This window comes from Cnephaeus nilssonii, assembly GCF_951640355.1.
Source record: "Cnephaeus nilssonii genome assembly, chromosome: 4".
Lineage (NCBI taxonomy): Eukaryota > Metazoa > Chordata > Mammalia > Chiroptera > Vespertilionidae > Cnephaeus > Cnephaeus nilssonii.
In genome coordinates, this window is record NC_137075.1 from 89,611,297 (window position 1) to 89,625,716 (window position 14,420).

Here is a 14,420-nt window from a genome sequence, read left to right on the forward strand (position 1 = left end):
GCCCCGAGCGGCCGCGGGAGCTCTGGCCAGCGGGGGCTGGCAACGCGGACGCGGGGAGGATTACTGCGTGCTTTGGGCAGGTTTTTAAAGTCCAGGGCTGTGAGAACAAAACAAAACCTGGAGAAGATTCAGGAAGACCCGGCCGGAAATCATAGTATCCATAGAGACGTTATCGGAAGTTGGGGTTGCTAGGAGGCCTGGGCGCATTGGCTAATCTGCGCCATGGCTGAAGTCCCAGAAGATTATGATTCTGGCCCCGGTGAAAATGAAGACCTGGAGTCTGAGACACCACAAAAACCTAGGCCTCTTAAAATAGATGAAGATGCCGAACCAGACATCCCGGCAGAGACACACCCAAAGCTACTTGGAGAGATTCACCAAGAGCCACAGCCAGAGACGGAGGAAGAGAATTTGAAAGACCAGACGCCAGAAAGTGCTGAGAAGATACACCCACAACTAAAACCAACCAGGATATCAGAGGAAGAGATTCTCAAGGAGTCAAAGATAGATCTTTCAAAGGAGACTGAGATAGGGATTTCCCAAGAGGTAATGTTGGAGACATCCAGAGAGATGAGAGGAGAGCTTTCTAAGGATTTGGAGATCCCTAAGGATGAAAAACAGGAGGAGCCAGACCTGAAGCCACCAGAGGAGACCAAACCAGATGTTACAGAAGGTGTATTCATAGAGTCAGCTCAAGAAACAAATCTAGAGCTCCCAAAGGAAACCGAGTCTGAGGTTCCAAGAGCCACAATCAATGAGACAAGATTAGAGTTACTAGAGGAGACCAAACTAGGGGTTCCAGAGGAATTGCTTAGAGAGCAAAATGAAGAACCTTCAGAACAGATCAAACCTGAATTTCCAAGTGAGAAACCAAGAAAAGTAATTGAAGATAGAGATCTACAGTCACCAGAGATGACCACTCCAGAATTTCCAAAAGAGACACAAAGAAAGTCATCTGAGGAGAAAAGCAAAGAGCCATCTGAGCTGACCAAACTGGAGTTTACAGAAGAGAAACCAATAGAGTCTACTGAGGAGGCAGGTCTAGAGCCTCCAGAAGAGGCCAAACCAGAAGTTCCAGAGGAGATACCAAGAAAATCAACAGAGGAGAAAGAGATAGAGCCATCTGAGCCAACTACACTAGAGTTTCCAAAGGAGGAACCAAGAAAGTCTGGTGAGGGGGAAGATCTAGAGCCTCTAGAAGAGGCCAAACCAGAAGTTCCAGAGGAGATACGAAGGATATCAACAGAAGAGAAAGAGACAGGGCTATCTGAGCCAACTACACTAGAGTTTCCAAAGGAGGAACCAAGAAAGTCTGGTGAGGATGCAGATCTAGAGCCTCTAGAAGAGGCCAAACCAGACGTTTTAGAGGAGATACAAAGAATATCAACAGAAGAGAAAGAGACAGAGCTATCTGAGCCAACTAAACTAGAGTTTCCAAAGGAGAAACCAAGAAAGTCTGGTGAGGAGGCAGATCTAAAGCTTCCAGAAGAGGTCAAACCAGATGTTCCAGAGGAGATACGAAGAAAATCAACAGAAGAGAAAGAGACAGAGCCATCTGAGCCAACTACACTAGAGTTTCCAAAGGAGAAACCAAGAAAGTCTGGTGAGGAGGCAGATCTAGAACCTCCAGAAGAGGCCAAACCAGAAGTTCCAGAGGAGATACGAAGAAAATCAACAGAAGAGAAAGAGACAGAGCCATCTGAGCTAACTACACTAGAGTTTCCAAAGGAGAAACCAAGAAAGTCTGGTGAGGAGGCAGGTCTAGAACTTCCAGAAGAGACTAAGACAGAGGTTGCAGAGGATATAGGAAGAAAACCACCTCAGGAAAAAGGGACTGAGCAGACTAAACCAGAGTTTCCAGACCAGAAACCAATTGAGTCTACTGAGGAGACACAAAGAAAGTTAACTGAGAGGAAGGTTCCAGAGCCACTAGAAGAGATAAAATCAGAGTTTCCTGAGGAAAAATCAAGAACACTAATTGAGAAAACAGGTCTAGAGTCAACAGAAAAGACCAAACCAGAAATTCAAGAAGAGACACAAAGGAAGTCAACTGTGGAGAAAGTTCTAGAACCACCAGAAGCTACTGAACCAACAGTTATAAAAAATAAGCAAAGAAAATCAATTGAGACAGGACAAGCACCACCACAGAAGTCCAAATCAGATGATATGCTGAGAGAGTCAACTGAAAAGAAAGGTCTAGAGCCTCCAGAACAGACTTCACCATGGTTTCTAAAGAAAGAACCAGAGACCCAAAGTAAATCAAGTCCTCAGTTGACACTACAAAAGACCAAATCAGAGGTTCAAAAGAAGACACAAAAAGAGCCAACTAAGGATAAAGATGTAGAGTTACCAGATAAAGCCAAACCACTATTTGGACAAGAGACACATGAAAAATTAAACAAGGAAGATAGGCCAGAACCAATCAAAGTTAAGCATTTTGCAGATGAAGACAAGCTGGAGGATCCTAACTATAAAATAAAGTCATTAGTAAAAGGAACTAAAAGAATTATTAAAGAGATAGGCTCTTTCACAGTAAGAGAAGTAGAGTCAGTAAATATAGATGATGATTTTTCAAAAGAACACCCAGTACAGTATGAGCTTACTGATACCAGTAAGGACTTATATCCCTCCGAGTCTCTGAGGGATTTAAGAGAGTCATGGAGTGAAAAACCTGTAGATTTGTCCCTAAAGTTGAAGGATGATAAAGAAGCCCAGCAAAACGAAAGTCCTGAGCTACAATTTGAGTATCTTAACTGGAGCCCAGAAAAAGTTGCAGAGTGGATTAGCGAGTTAGGCTTCCCTCAATACAAGGTATACAAAAATTACATTTTTTGAAATCATATTCTCATCTGTCTACCTTTTATTCCTCTACCTTACCCGAGCTCTTGCCTCTGCCTTACTAGAAGGATAATAGAAATGTCCTGGACCAAGGTAGCGGTAACTTGGATTTTAATTTTGGCCTTCCCACTGATGTATATTTTGGGACAGGAAGGGAGAGTCACATTTGTATGTGTTGTTGTTGTTGTTGTTTTATCACAGTTTATTTCTCTGCAATCCTTGAATAAAGACTAAGAAATTTATATAGGCCTCTTTTCAGAGAAAACTATTTTTAACAGACTTTATTCAAGGTAGACTTTTTGGTTTTTTGTGAAATTATTTTAGCTCTTGAACTTGTATTATTAATCTTAAGTATCCCAAATATGTTATATGTATTATGAGCACCTAGCAGTACTAATTTAAATAGCCAATTAATCAAAATTAGTTTTATTTAAAAGATAGAGTCCTCATTTCATTGATGCTAACTATGTTCTTGGGCTACCACAAAACAATACAAGATGTGGAATCTTATGTAACCCTGTACTTGATGTAATTGAGACATGAAAGAACTACTGGTTGTATCATGCCAAAAAAATTTAAGGCGCAATATGAAATTTTATTTTTTTAATGTATTTTATTGATTTTTTACAGAGAGGGAGAGGGATAGAGAGCTAGAAACATCGATGAGAGAGAAACATCGATCAGCTGCCTTCTGCACGCCCCCCAATGGGGATGCGCCCGCAACCAAGGTACATGCCCCTGACCAGAATCGAACCTGGGACCCTTCAGTCCGCAGGCTGATGCTCCATCCACTGAGTCAAACCGGTTTCAGAAGTTTTATCAAAAATTTAGATGGAAAATATGTGTGATTATTAGGATTATTACTAAGTTTACACTTAAAATTTTCTCAGTATATAATGGGAGACAAACATGATTTATTCCCTCCCTTCCTTACCTTCCTTCTCTCCTTCTTTCCTCCCTTTCTACCTTCCTACTTTCCCTTCCTCCCTTCTCCATTTCTCTCTCTCCTTCTACCTTCCCTCCTCGTTACCTCCCTCCTTTCCTCTCTTTCTTCTTCCCTTCCTTCATTCTTTCCATTTGTTGTACATCTTTTGAGTGATGTTCTCATTGTACTGACAGGAGTGTTTTATCACAAACTTCATCAGTGGCCGAAAACTCATCCATGTAAACTGCTCAAACCTCCCTCAGATAGGGATAACAGATTTTGAAGACATGAAGGTGAGTTGTGTATCAAGTTTCCCCATAGAGCACTGTTAACAATGCTACTGTCTATCTTCTAACCAACCTCCTTTTCTTCTTCCCCTGGCCTCCTATTTCTGTCAGTAGTATTATTATACTCCCAGTCCCCCAGGCTCACAGTGTTTCTTCTTCTCTCTCCTTTGATCACCACAAAGATCCCATGAACTGTCAGTTCCTCCTATACTATAGCATCTGTTTTTCTCCATTCCCACTTGTTAAGACCTTTATTGCCTTATAGCTAGAATATTCCTGCTTTTAGCCTCTGTCTGTAGGCCCTTTTGATTCAAAGGCACTACTTTTAAACTCTCACCTTCCAACCATTTATATACTACTCAGAAACCTTCTTTGGATCCCCTCTGACTACAATATAGTCTCAACTCCTTAGTTTAGAATTCGAGGTCCTCCACAATCCAACCACCATTCTCTCCCTACCACTCTTCCACATGAATCTTCTGCTCCAGCCTCACAGGTCTAACTCACACCCTCCCAAAACTGGCTTTTGCATTCCTCCCTCTGCAGCTTGCCCAGGTCCCTCTTCCCCTGTTAGACTAATATGAATCTTAATCATCCTTAGGGCCCAGCTCAATTTTCATTTCCCCAAGAAGTCTTTCCTGACCTTCCCAGGTCACAGTAACCTCTCCTCCCAAGCCATACATTTTATGTCTCTGACATCCATTTGGCACTTCCGTAACACCATATGTGTTTTGCCTCCTTTGCTACCTACATTCACCTCTCTGGACCTCAATTTCCCAAGATCTTTCTAGCACCAACAGTCCATGATCTTGCTTCTTTGCATAACAGTACCCTTCATGTATAGTGCTTGATAGTTTACAAAGCCTCGCACACATAATATCATTTATACCCTTTCCTTAAATATTCCCCAACATACTCATGGTTTCATTCAGTAAATATTGCCTGTAAATGGTTCTGCCTTGGTAATTCTCAAACTCAGATAGTCTTTGAAATCAGGTGAGATTTTTAAAAAAGATTCCTAGGCTCCACACTCCAGAGATTTTGATTCTTTACATCTAAGGTAAACCCTGGAATCTGTTCCCTAGGTGACTTTTGATCAGGCCTTAGAACCATATAATTCCATCAGTCACATGATTTAGAAAATAAGAAAATTATACTTAACTAGTAGCCCGTTTGCACGAAGATTCGTGCAATAGACCTTCATTCACCTGGCTGCCAGCACCAGTTTTCTTCCGGCACCAGGGACCCAGGCCTTGGCTGTTGCCACCGCCTTCTGCCTTTTTCAGGGTCGGGGCTTGGCCCCGGGCGGTGGCCTTGGGCTCCTCGGCACCCAACATCCTTGCTAAGGATCGCAGGAGCCGACCCCCAGTGGTTTCCTGCCATCCGTGCAGGCTGCCCACTGGTGCCCAAGGCCAGGAAAGCCTCCGCCCCAGGCTTTCCTGGCCTTGGGCTCGCCACACCCAGCGTCCCTGCTACCGATCACAGGAGCCGACCCCCAGTGGTTTCCTGCGATCGGTGCAGGCTCCCCGCTGGTGCCCAAGGCCCGGAAAGCCTCGGCCCCTGGGACACCCAGGAGCGGCGGGAGGGGCCGGGCCACGCCCCCCCAGGTGGACGATCAACCCCGGACCCCCGGGAGGGGCGGGAGCAGCGGCATGGGCCCGGCCACGCCCCCCCGGGGTGCCGATGGGCCCGGCCACGCCCCCCCGGGGTGCCGATTGCCCCAGGCACCCCCGGGAGCGGCGGCATGGGTCCGGCCACGCCCCCCGGGGTGCCGATGGGCCCGGCCACGCCCCCCGGGGTGCTGATCGCCCCAGGCACCCCCGGAAACGGAGGCATGGGTCCGGCCACGCCCCCCGGGGTGCTGATCGCCCCAGGCACCCCCGGGAGCGGCGGCATGGGCCCGGCCACGCCCCCCCGGGGTGCCGATGGCCCCAGGCACCCCCAGGAGCGGCGGCATGGGTCCGGCCACGCCCCCCCCGGGGTGCCAATGGGCCCGGCCACACCCCCCGGGGTGCCCATCGCCCCAGGCACCCCGGGGAGCGGCAGCATGGGCCCGGCCACGCCCCCCCGGGGTGCCAATCGCCCTAGGCACCCCCGGGAGCGGCGGCTTGGGTCCGGCCACGCCCCCCCGGGGTGCCGATGGCCCTAGGCACCCCCGGGAGCGGCGGCATGGGTCCGGCCATGCCCCCCCGGGTGCCGATGGGCCCAGCCACGCCCCCCGGGGTGCCCATCGCCCCAGGCACCCCGGGAAGCGGCACATGGGCCCGGCCACGCCGCCCCCGGGGTGCCCATCGCCCCAGGCACTCCCGGGAGCAGCGGCATGGGTCCGGCCATGACCCCCCGGGGTGCCGATGGCCCCAGGCACCCCGGTGAGCCGCGGCATGGGCCCGGCCACTGGGCACCGCCATCTTGATCTTCTCAACGGCGGATATGCCACCCGGAGTCCCGCCCCCAGCCTCCTGCCGGCCCAATCGTGGGCATAGCGGAGGTGCGGTCAATTTGCATGTTTCTCTATTATAAGGTAAGATACCTAGCCCCTTTTTCAACAAGATATAAAGAAATCCTTTAAATTATTAAACACATAGTTCTAACTGAACATTTAATCTCTTGAACTCTACTAATAACTATCCTCTCTAAGTGCTTACTGTGTGTTGGGCACCATATATGTAGTATTATATCACTTAATCCCCATTCTATAGAAGAAAAAACTGAGACCCAGAAGAGTGAAGCAACTTACACAAGATTACCTAGATAGTAAATTTAAGAGCCAGGATTCAAATCTATTTTGTGTGACTTCCCAATCCATACTCTATTTAAACTACAATCTAAATGAGCAATTTTATAACCTGAACCTCATGTTCATGATGTAAAAAAGGACCAATTATGACAAATTAGTACTTCCAACCATGCCCTCACATAGCTACCAAGTGCTACCAGATACATCCTATTTTTTTTTATGTTCAAAGATGATGTGACTGTGTTTATGAGCTCTAATTCCTACTTATGTTTATAGTATACTAAATTTTCTAAATAAAAGTAAAGAACAAAATTATCAAAATAGTAATTTGTAATCCAAATTTCTGAAACATTAAATACCAAGAATTTTGCTTTTTATCATGAAACTAGAGGCCCGGTGCATGGATTCTTGCACTGGTAGGGTCCCTCAGCCTGGTCTGCGCCTTCTCGTAACCCATGACCCCTTGATTGCCAGTTTTGGCCCGATCCCAGTAGACTGAAACCAGCAGTCTGACATCCGCCAAGGGATGTAGTAGTGTGCAAAATGGCAGGCAGCCAGGGAGGAGCCCAAGCCCCGAGGGTACCGTGCCACTCCTGCTCATCCTGTCCCTGCTGCGCCTGCTGCCACTGCAGCTCAGTAGCGCTGCCACTCATGCAGCTGCAGCGATGTTCGCCAGCCATGAGCCCAGCATCTGGCACCTATTGGTCAGCTGAGCTGCGCTCCCACTGTGGGAGCGCACTGACCACCAGGGGGCAGCTCCTGCATTGAAGTGTCTGCCCCCCCCCCCCCCCCGTGGTCAGTGCACATCATAGCAATCGGTCAAACGGTCGTACGGTCTTCGGTTGTTCGGTTGACTGGTCACTTAGGGTTTTCTATATATAGAAAGTTTATTTAAGAGTCTGCTGATTCATTTTGTCTCCTTGACATTCTGATTCCAAAAGTACAATATCAACATGCAATGATGAAAATTCCAATTGTGTTTTTTCTGGTCTTGTAAGTAATAAGAGGTCTTTAAAATCTTCTGAAATCCTTGAGTAAATGATGAACCCAGTCATCTATTCTTATATCCCAAGAAGTTTGAATAAGCAAACTTTGGAATATTTATTATTAAAGTCACCAGACAAATGTGGCTGCTCCTTGATGTCACTAGAGTAACATAAAGATCAAGACATTCAAAGATATGTTAGATAAGCTTTGCTTGACACTTAGGTCCACACAGAAAAGCTAATTATACACTCTGACACAGGTAACTTTTTAGAGATCATACCTGAACTTAGTTATGCCATAGTTCCCTTCCTTATAGATATACTAAGCGTATTTAATCCCACTGTTGTAATTATAGTACCAAGTACATCCATAGTTTATCGCATAACAATGTCCAAGCAATGAAGTTTTCTTTTTCATGCTCTCTCTCCCACTCATGGGCTTTGGGAGAGGTGGGGGAGTAAGGAAGAGTAGGTTGCTTGAGAGTACAGAATGCTGAACATGCCACTAAGAAAAATGGAACCACATTTGAACTATGAACCACATTCACAAGCCTTCTAGTTCATTTATGGCCAGTTTCTATTCTCTTCAACTTCCTTAATTTTGCAATTACTCATGCTTCACCTGCAGAAATAACTCATGTTTCCCTTTGCCCTTCCTACAACACACTTGGATGACAGAGAAAAGGTAAATGTGTAGATGAGACTTTATTAACTACAGACTTTATTAAGATTTCTGCAATTTTTCCACTGATGTCCTTTTGTTGTTGTTCCACGATCCAACCAGGGATACCACCTTGCATTTAGCTGTCATGCTTCCTTAGTCTCCTCCAATAGGTGGAAGCTTCTTGATCGATCTTTGTCTTACATGATCTTGACACTTTGAAGAGTAGTAGTCAGGCATTTTAGTTTGTCCATGTTTCCCATGCTTTAGGGGGAAGACTATCACAGAGGTGAAGAGCCCTTCTCATCTCATAAGTTCAGGCAGTACATGACATCGACACAGCTCATCATGGGAGATGTTTATCTTGATCCCTTGGTTCAGGTGGTATCTGCCAAGTTTCTTCACTGTAAAGTTACTGTGTTTCCCTCTCATATTCTGTTCATTAGAAGTGAGTTACTAAATCCAGCCCACACTCGAAGAGAAGAGAATTAAGCTCCACTTCCTGAAGGGAAGAGTATCAAAGAGTTTATGGACAGAGTAAAACTACCACTGTAATATATTGGAGGAGATAGTTTGAGGTTGTGGCAATATCCTGTTTCTCCTTCAAGTTATACTTACTAATTTTAGCATTCATCAATGGATCTTGCCTGCAGCAGTTATTACTACGTTGTTCTAATGATTATTTTCTATTTCCCTCATTCCTTCCATGTTTTTTTAAAATATATTTTTATTGATTTCGGAGAGAAAGGGAGAGGGAGGGAGAAAGATATAAACATCAGTGATGAGAATCATTGATCAGCTGCCTCCTGCACGCCCTCTACTGGGGATCAAGCCAGCAACCCCGACCGAAATCGAACCCGGGACCCTTCAGTCCACAGGCCAAAACTATCCACTGAGCCAAACCAGCTAGAGCCCTTCCATGTTTAATTGGAATTCTTCTTAGGGAACTCTTCTGTAAGCCCTGCCCGGGTAGCTCAGCTGGTTAGAGCATTGTCCTGATACGCCAAGGTTGTGGTTTTGATCCTGGTCAGGGCACATACAAGAAGCAATCCATGAATGCATAAACAAGTGGAATAACAAATCAATGTTCTTCTCTCTCCCTCCCTTTCTCTCTCTCTCAAATCAATCAATAAAAATTTAAATAAAAAAAGAACTCTCTCCGATGCTTAATTGTCCCTTCTCTCCCATCTGGGACTCTTTCACGTTGGCTTCTGTGTCCTTTTGCATGCTCCCCTATTTTTATTTGCATTTTTTGGTACTTTTTGGCACTATGCGTTCATACTGATTAATATCTCTGACTCTAGTCTGGCACCACAAGGTTCATTCCAGCCTTCCCATCCTTCTTATTTCCTATTCCCCTTTGATTTTTATAACTTCTTTCTCTGACAGTGAGAAGCTGGCTCTCCTTATCTGTAAATATGTATCCCTATGAGAAACACATTTATCATATAGAGTACAGTGTTGTGTGCAGTGGTTTTTGTCCTTAGCCTTACACTACATAGACAAAACAATGTTTTTCAGAATCATCTCCTTTCTTCCCTACGTCCTTCAATGACATTTTGTCTTACTTTGTAATACAGTTAGATTCATTTGATTCATATATGCCGTCAGGGTTACCACAACATCCTGGCTTCTTAAAAACTTGCATAGCCCTAGCCCAGTGGTTGGCAAACTCACTAGTCAACAGAGCGGCAAATCGCGGCTCGCGAGCCGCATGTGACTCGCAAGCCGCAGTTTGCCGACCGCTGCCCTATCCAGTTTGGCTCAGGGAATAAAGCATCAGCCTGTGGACTGAAGGGTCCTGGGTTTGATGTGGGTTAAGGGTACATGCCTAGGTTGCGGGCTTGATCCCCAGGAGGGAGCATGCTGGATGCAGCCGATCCATGATTCTCTCTCATCATTGATGTTTCCCTCTCTCTCTCTCCCCCCCTTTCCATTCCTCTCTGTGTGAAATCAATAAAAATATATTTTTTTAAAAACTTGCATAAAGTCACTTTTTATAGTGACAGCTCTGTGGGTTTTGACAAATACACAGGATCATGTATCCAGAACAATTCTATCTCCCTAATATTTCCCATGTACCCTCTGTAGTCAGCCCATCCCTCCTGTCCCTGGCAACCACTAATCTGGTTTTTGTCCCTTTAGTTTTGAATTTTCTAAGATGTCACATAAATGGAATCAAATAGTATGTAGCCTCTGACTTAAGCGTCTTTCCTTTAGCAAAATGCATTTAATTAATCCACATTGTTATATGAATCAACAAGCTGATTTTAAGGAAACTATACACCTTTTTAAATAATGGTGGTATAGATGATTCATGTTTGAATCACAAATATTATGTCTTTAGGTTTAATTAATTTAACTCACAGGGGCCTCGCCGGTTTGCTCAGTGGTTGGAGTGTCAGCCCAGGGGCTGAAGACTGGATCCCTGGCCCCAGTTGGGGTGTGTATGAGAGGCAACCAATCAATGTGTCTCTTATACATCGTTGTTTCACTCTTTCTGTCTCTTCCCCCTCCCTTCTATTCTGTCTAAAAAATCAGTGGAGAAAATATCCTCGGGTGAGGATTAACAACAACAACAAAAAATAAATCATTGGTTTCAATTAAGCAAGTGAGCACTGCTACTATAAAGTAACTAAGCAGTATCTAATAAATTGATAATGATGAAGCAAAACTATCAGTAGTTTACAAATAAAAGCAAAACTAGCATCCTTTGAAAACCATGATCAACACACAATACAATGGGATATGGGAATAATTAGAATCTTCTTGAAAACTAAGGTGATACAAATACCTACTTGAGACCATGTGAAGTAGGTGCTCTGCAAGCATTGAGTATGGGCCACGATCCTAGAATATGGAATTAAGAATCCTTGGAAAACTCTAATATTAATCTTCCTGAATACCTAGTTTTAATAATCCTTACTAGCTCAAGTTACTAGTAAATTGCTCTAACTCTTAGGCAAAAATAAAGTCTATTGTTTGTTATTAATCAAAATTAAAGAAAGAACTCACAGTTTTAGATTAAGTTTGTAGCCCTCATGGTACATCAGTACACCTCAGATATATTTTAAGAATCACTGAATTAGAGGGATGATCAGATTATATTTCTTGATTCCACATGTAACTAATTGCTTTACAACACACTTTATTTCTACATTAGAATACTAAACAATACTGGACCCTCATGGCCTACAATAGGCACAGTTCTGTAAATCTCAGTGAATTTGTGAAATAACTCCTTCTGGTAAGGGACATTCAAAAGGAGAGTCAGGATGAGGTGCTGACCAAGCAAGGTGCTCAATGTAGCAATATCAGTTATAAATGAGAATTCTTAAAAGCCACCTGTAGTAATTTGGATTTGAACTCTTAGAAACCCCTTGCTACAGACCTAATTAGTAGTCCCACTGGAAATGCAAGGCAACAATCTTTTACCCACAAACCATCTGTGGAGTGTAAACAAAACCAATTCAAGTAAGATTTGAGAAGAAAGTTACCTTTCCTATCTGAAATATATGGCTAATGGGCAGTTTAGTATCAGGTTTAGAATTGTCTGTGACATGAATTTTACAGTCTTATAACTATGGCCAGTAGTTTTAAACTAAACAACAACAAAAGAAAAAATCCATTCCACATACTCCTTTGGCTGTGTTCCAGCAGCAATTTCATGGGCGACAGTCTCATCCAGATGCAGAATATGAATTCGAATATCAGTGTTAGTAACAGACCTGTGATTAAAATTAGAAAATTCCGTGACAGCTTGACCTAGGCTAGTAAGTGGCATGGTGCTCAATGAATATGAATTATGTTTTAGAAACACTAAAAATTGTGGCAAAAGATGTTTTAAAAGACTTTACAAGTATGGGTACTAATAAAACAGCTGGTACTTCAATGTCTGCTTTTATGTTTAAGATTTACTTTTAGTCAAAAATATTGAATAACTATTTTCAGAATAATTTTTTTTTAGTTGCAGATTAACTTATAGACAAGTTATTTATTAACCTTCCCAGAGATAGTCAGGGCTCCTAATCTGAACATATTATTTGCTCAGATGGTTGGTCAGATTGCTCAAAAGAAAATAAATGAACCCATCCGTGGCCATCGGATGCAAGGGCCTAGAAACACCTTTAAATAGGACTTTTAAAAAGAGAAATCATGTTATGTTTCTCAAGATCTTTGTGTTGATAAGGCCAGGCTAGTAAACCTTTCAAAGTGTTATTTCATTATTTAATTTTCCCGTAGAAATAGCTTAGGAGGTTAGCATTCAAAAGGCCTACGATTGTAAGTAGAACTGCTTTGATTTGGTTGTATTTTTGGGTTAGTCCCATTAAAAAAATTATCCTTGTATTTCAGGTAATTTCTCGGCACACGCGGGAGCTACTGGGAATTGAAGAACCATTATTTAAACGCTCCATCCGTCTTCCCTATAGGGACAATATTGGCTTATTTTTAGAACAAAAAGGTCATACTGGGGAAAAATCTGATTCCTTGACCTATTCTGAATTTGTGGAAACAGCAGGATTACAAGATTATGAGCCACAAATAACTGCCCCTGACGAGAATTAGGCATTCTATTACACTGAGCCACAGAGAAAAGCCATTTCACTTAGCTTGAAAGATCAAACTAAATTACTTGGTGGAAGAAGTATGGTCTTTTGGGGTTTTCTTTTTCTCCTCCTCATTAAGGATCAGAGTAGAACTCCTGGCACTATTCCTAGTTCTGTCACCAACTCGCAGCACATTCCTGTATTTCAGGGTTCATACAAGAATCAACCAATGAATGCCTAAACAAATTGATGTCCCTCCCCCACCCCCTTCCTCTCTCTAAAAAATAAAAAATAAACAATTAAAAAGAAAAGAAAGAATTTTGCCCCAGCTAGCACGGCTCCCTGGTTGAACATGGACCCATGAATCAAGAGGTCATGGTTCAATTCCCGGTCAGGACACATGCCCAGGTTACGGGCTCAACCCCCAGTAGGGGGAATGCAGGAGGCAGCTGATCAGTGATTCTCTCTCATCATTGATGTTTCTCTCCCTCTCTCCCTCTCCTTTCCTCTCTGAAATCAATAAAAAATGTATTTTTTTAAAGAAAATTGTATTATTAAATGAGTATTAAATCAGACTGTGATGCATATCACAGGCAAGCTGCTAAAGAGATTGAAAAGACAAAGAAATCTCACCCTTTTCTATAGCCAGGCACACATTGCATACATGTTAACTGTATCTCACATCTCCATGTCAAACAGGAAGTTATTACTTGGAGCCAGGCACTAGGATAAACTCCCACAGATTCAGGGAGACCAGGTGCTCACATTTCAGAGATGGCTCCGAGGCCCCTCAGAAAATCAGTCCTGGGATATAAAACTGTCAGAAGGCTTATTCAGCTTCTTAAAATATTTATATACATCTCAAAAACAGAGAAAAGGGATATATATTACAATTTTTCTGGAGAAAATAATTTAAGAAAAAGAAAAGGGGAAGCTCTTTCCCTTTCAGCATCAGAGAAATATTTTTAAAAATCTCTTAGATTTGTATTTATCCTTACAAATAGCATGGCTATGGAAGTACCCTTATGAACTAGGTGCTGAGGTTTGTTTAAAGGCTCTTTTATGTGGTACCTGCTAGACCTTTATAAAATGAAATTCAGGCCAGAGTCTACCCATGACTGGACTGCTCAAAAGAAATTACAAAATACTTTGTCACTTGAATAACTCCAGTTCCTCTCTACTTTTATAGATTTAACTGCTCTTCCCCCCCCGCCCCCCGCCAGTTTCACTTCTTACTCCTAAAAACCACTAAAGGGCCACCATAATCCAGAAGGGCAATGATGTATCCTGTCCAGTTCCCCACACCTGAATGAATAGTCAAAGGAATACATTTCTTTTTCTTTTTTTCCTACTGAGAGAAGGAACAGTGCCTCAAATTTGCATTCACATAGAATGTTAATATTTAGTGATGAGCCCTAGCTGGTTTGACTCAGTGGATA

General features: G+C 43.4%; 1 protein-coding gene across 1 annotated transcript; it reads left to right on the forward strand.

The window, feature by feature from the left end:
• Nucleotides 1–62: 62 nt before the first annotated feature.
• On the forward strand, nucleotides 63–13,299 carry SAMD15 (sterile alpha motif domain containing 15). The gene is made up of 3 exons (XM_079769041.1): nucleotides 63–2,811; nucleotides 3,958–4,056; nucleotides 12,788–13,299. Exons 1-3 carry the CDS (start codon nucleotides 223–225, stop codon nucleotides 12,998–13,000), a joined length of 2,901 nt encoding a protein of 966 aa, XP_079625167.1. The 5' UTR covers nucleotides 63–222; the 3' UTR covers nucleotides 13,001–13,299.
• The last annotated feature ends 1,121 nt before the right edge of the window (nucleotides 13,300–14,420 follow it).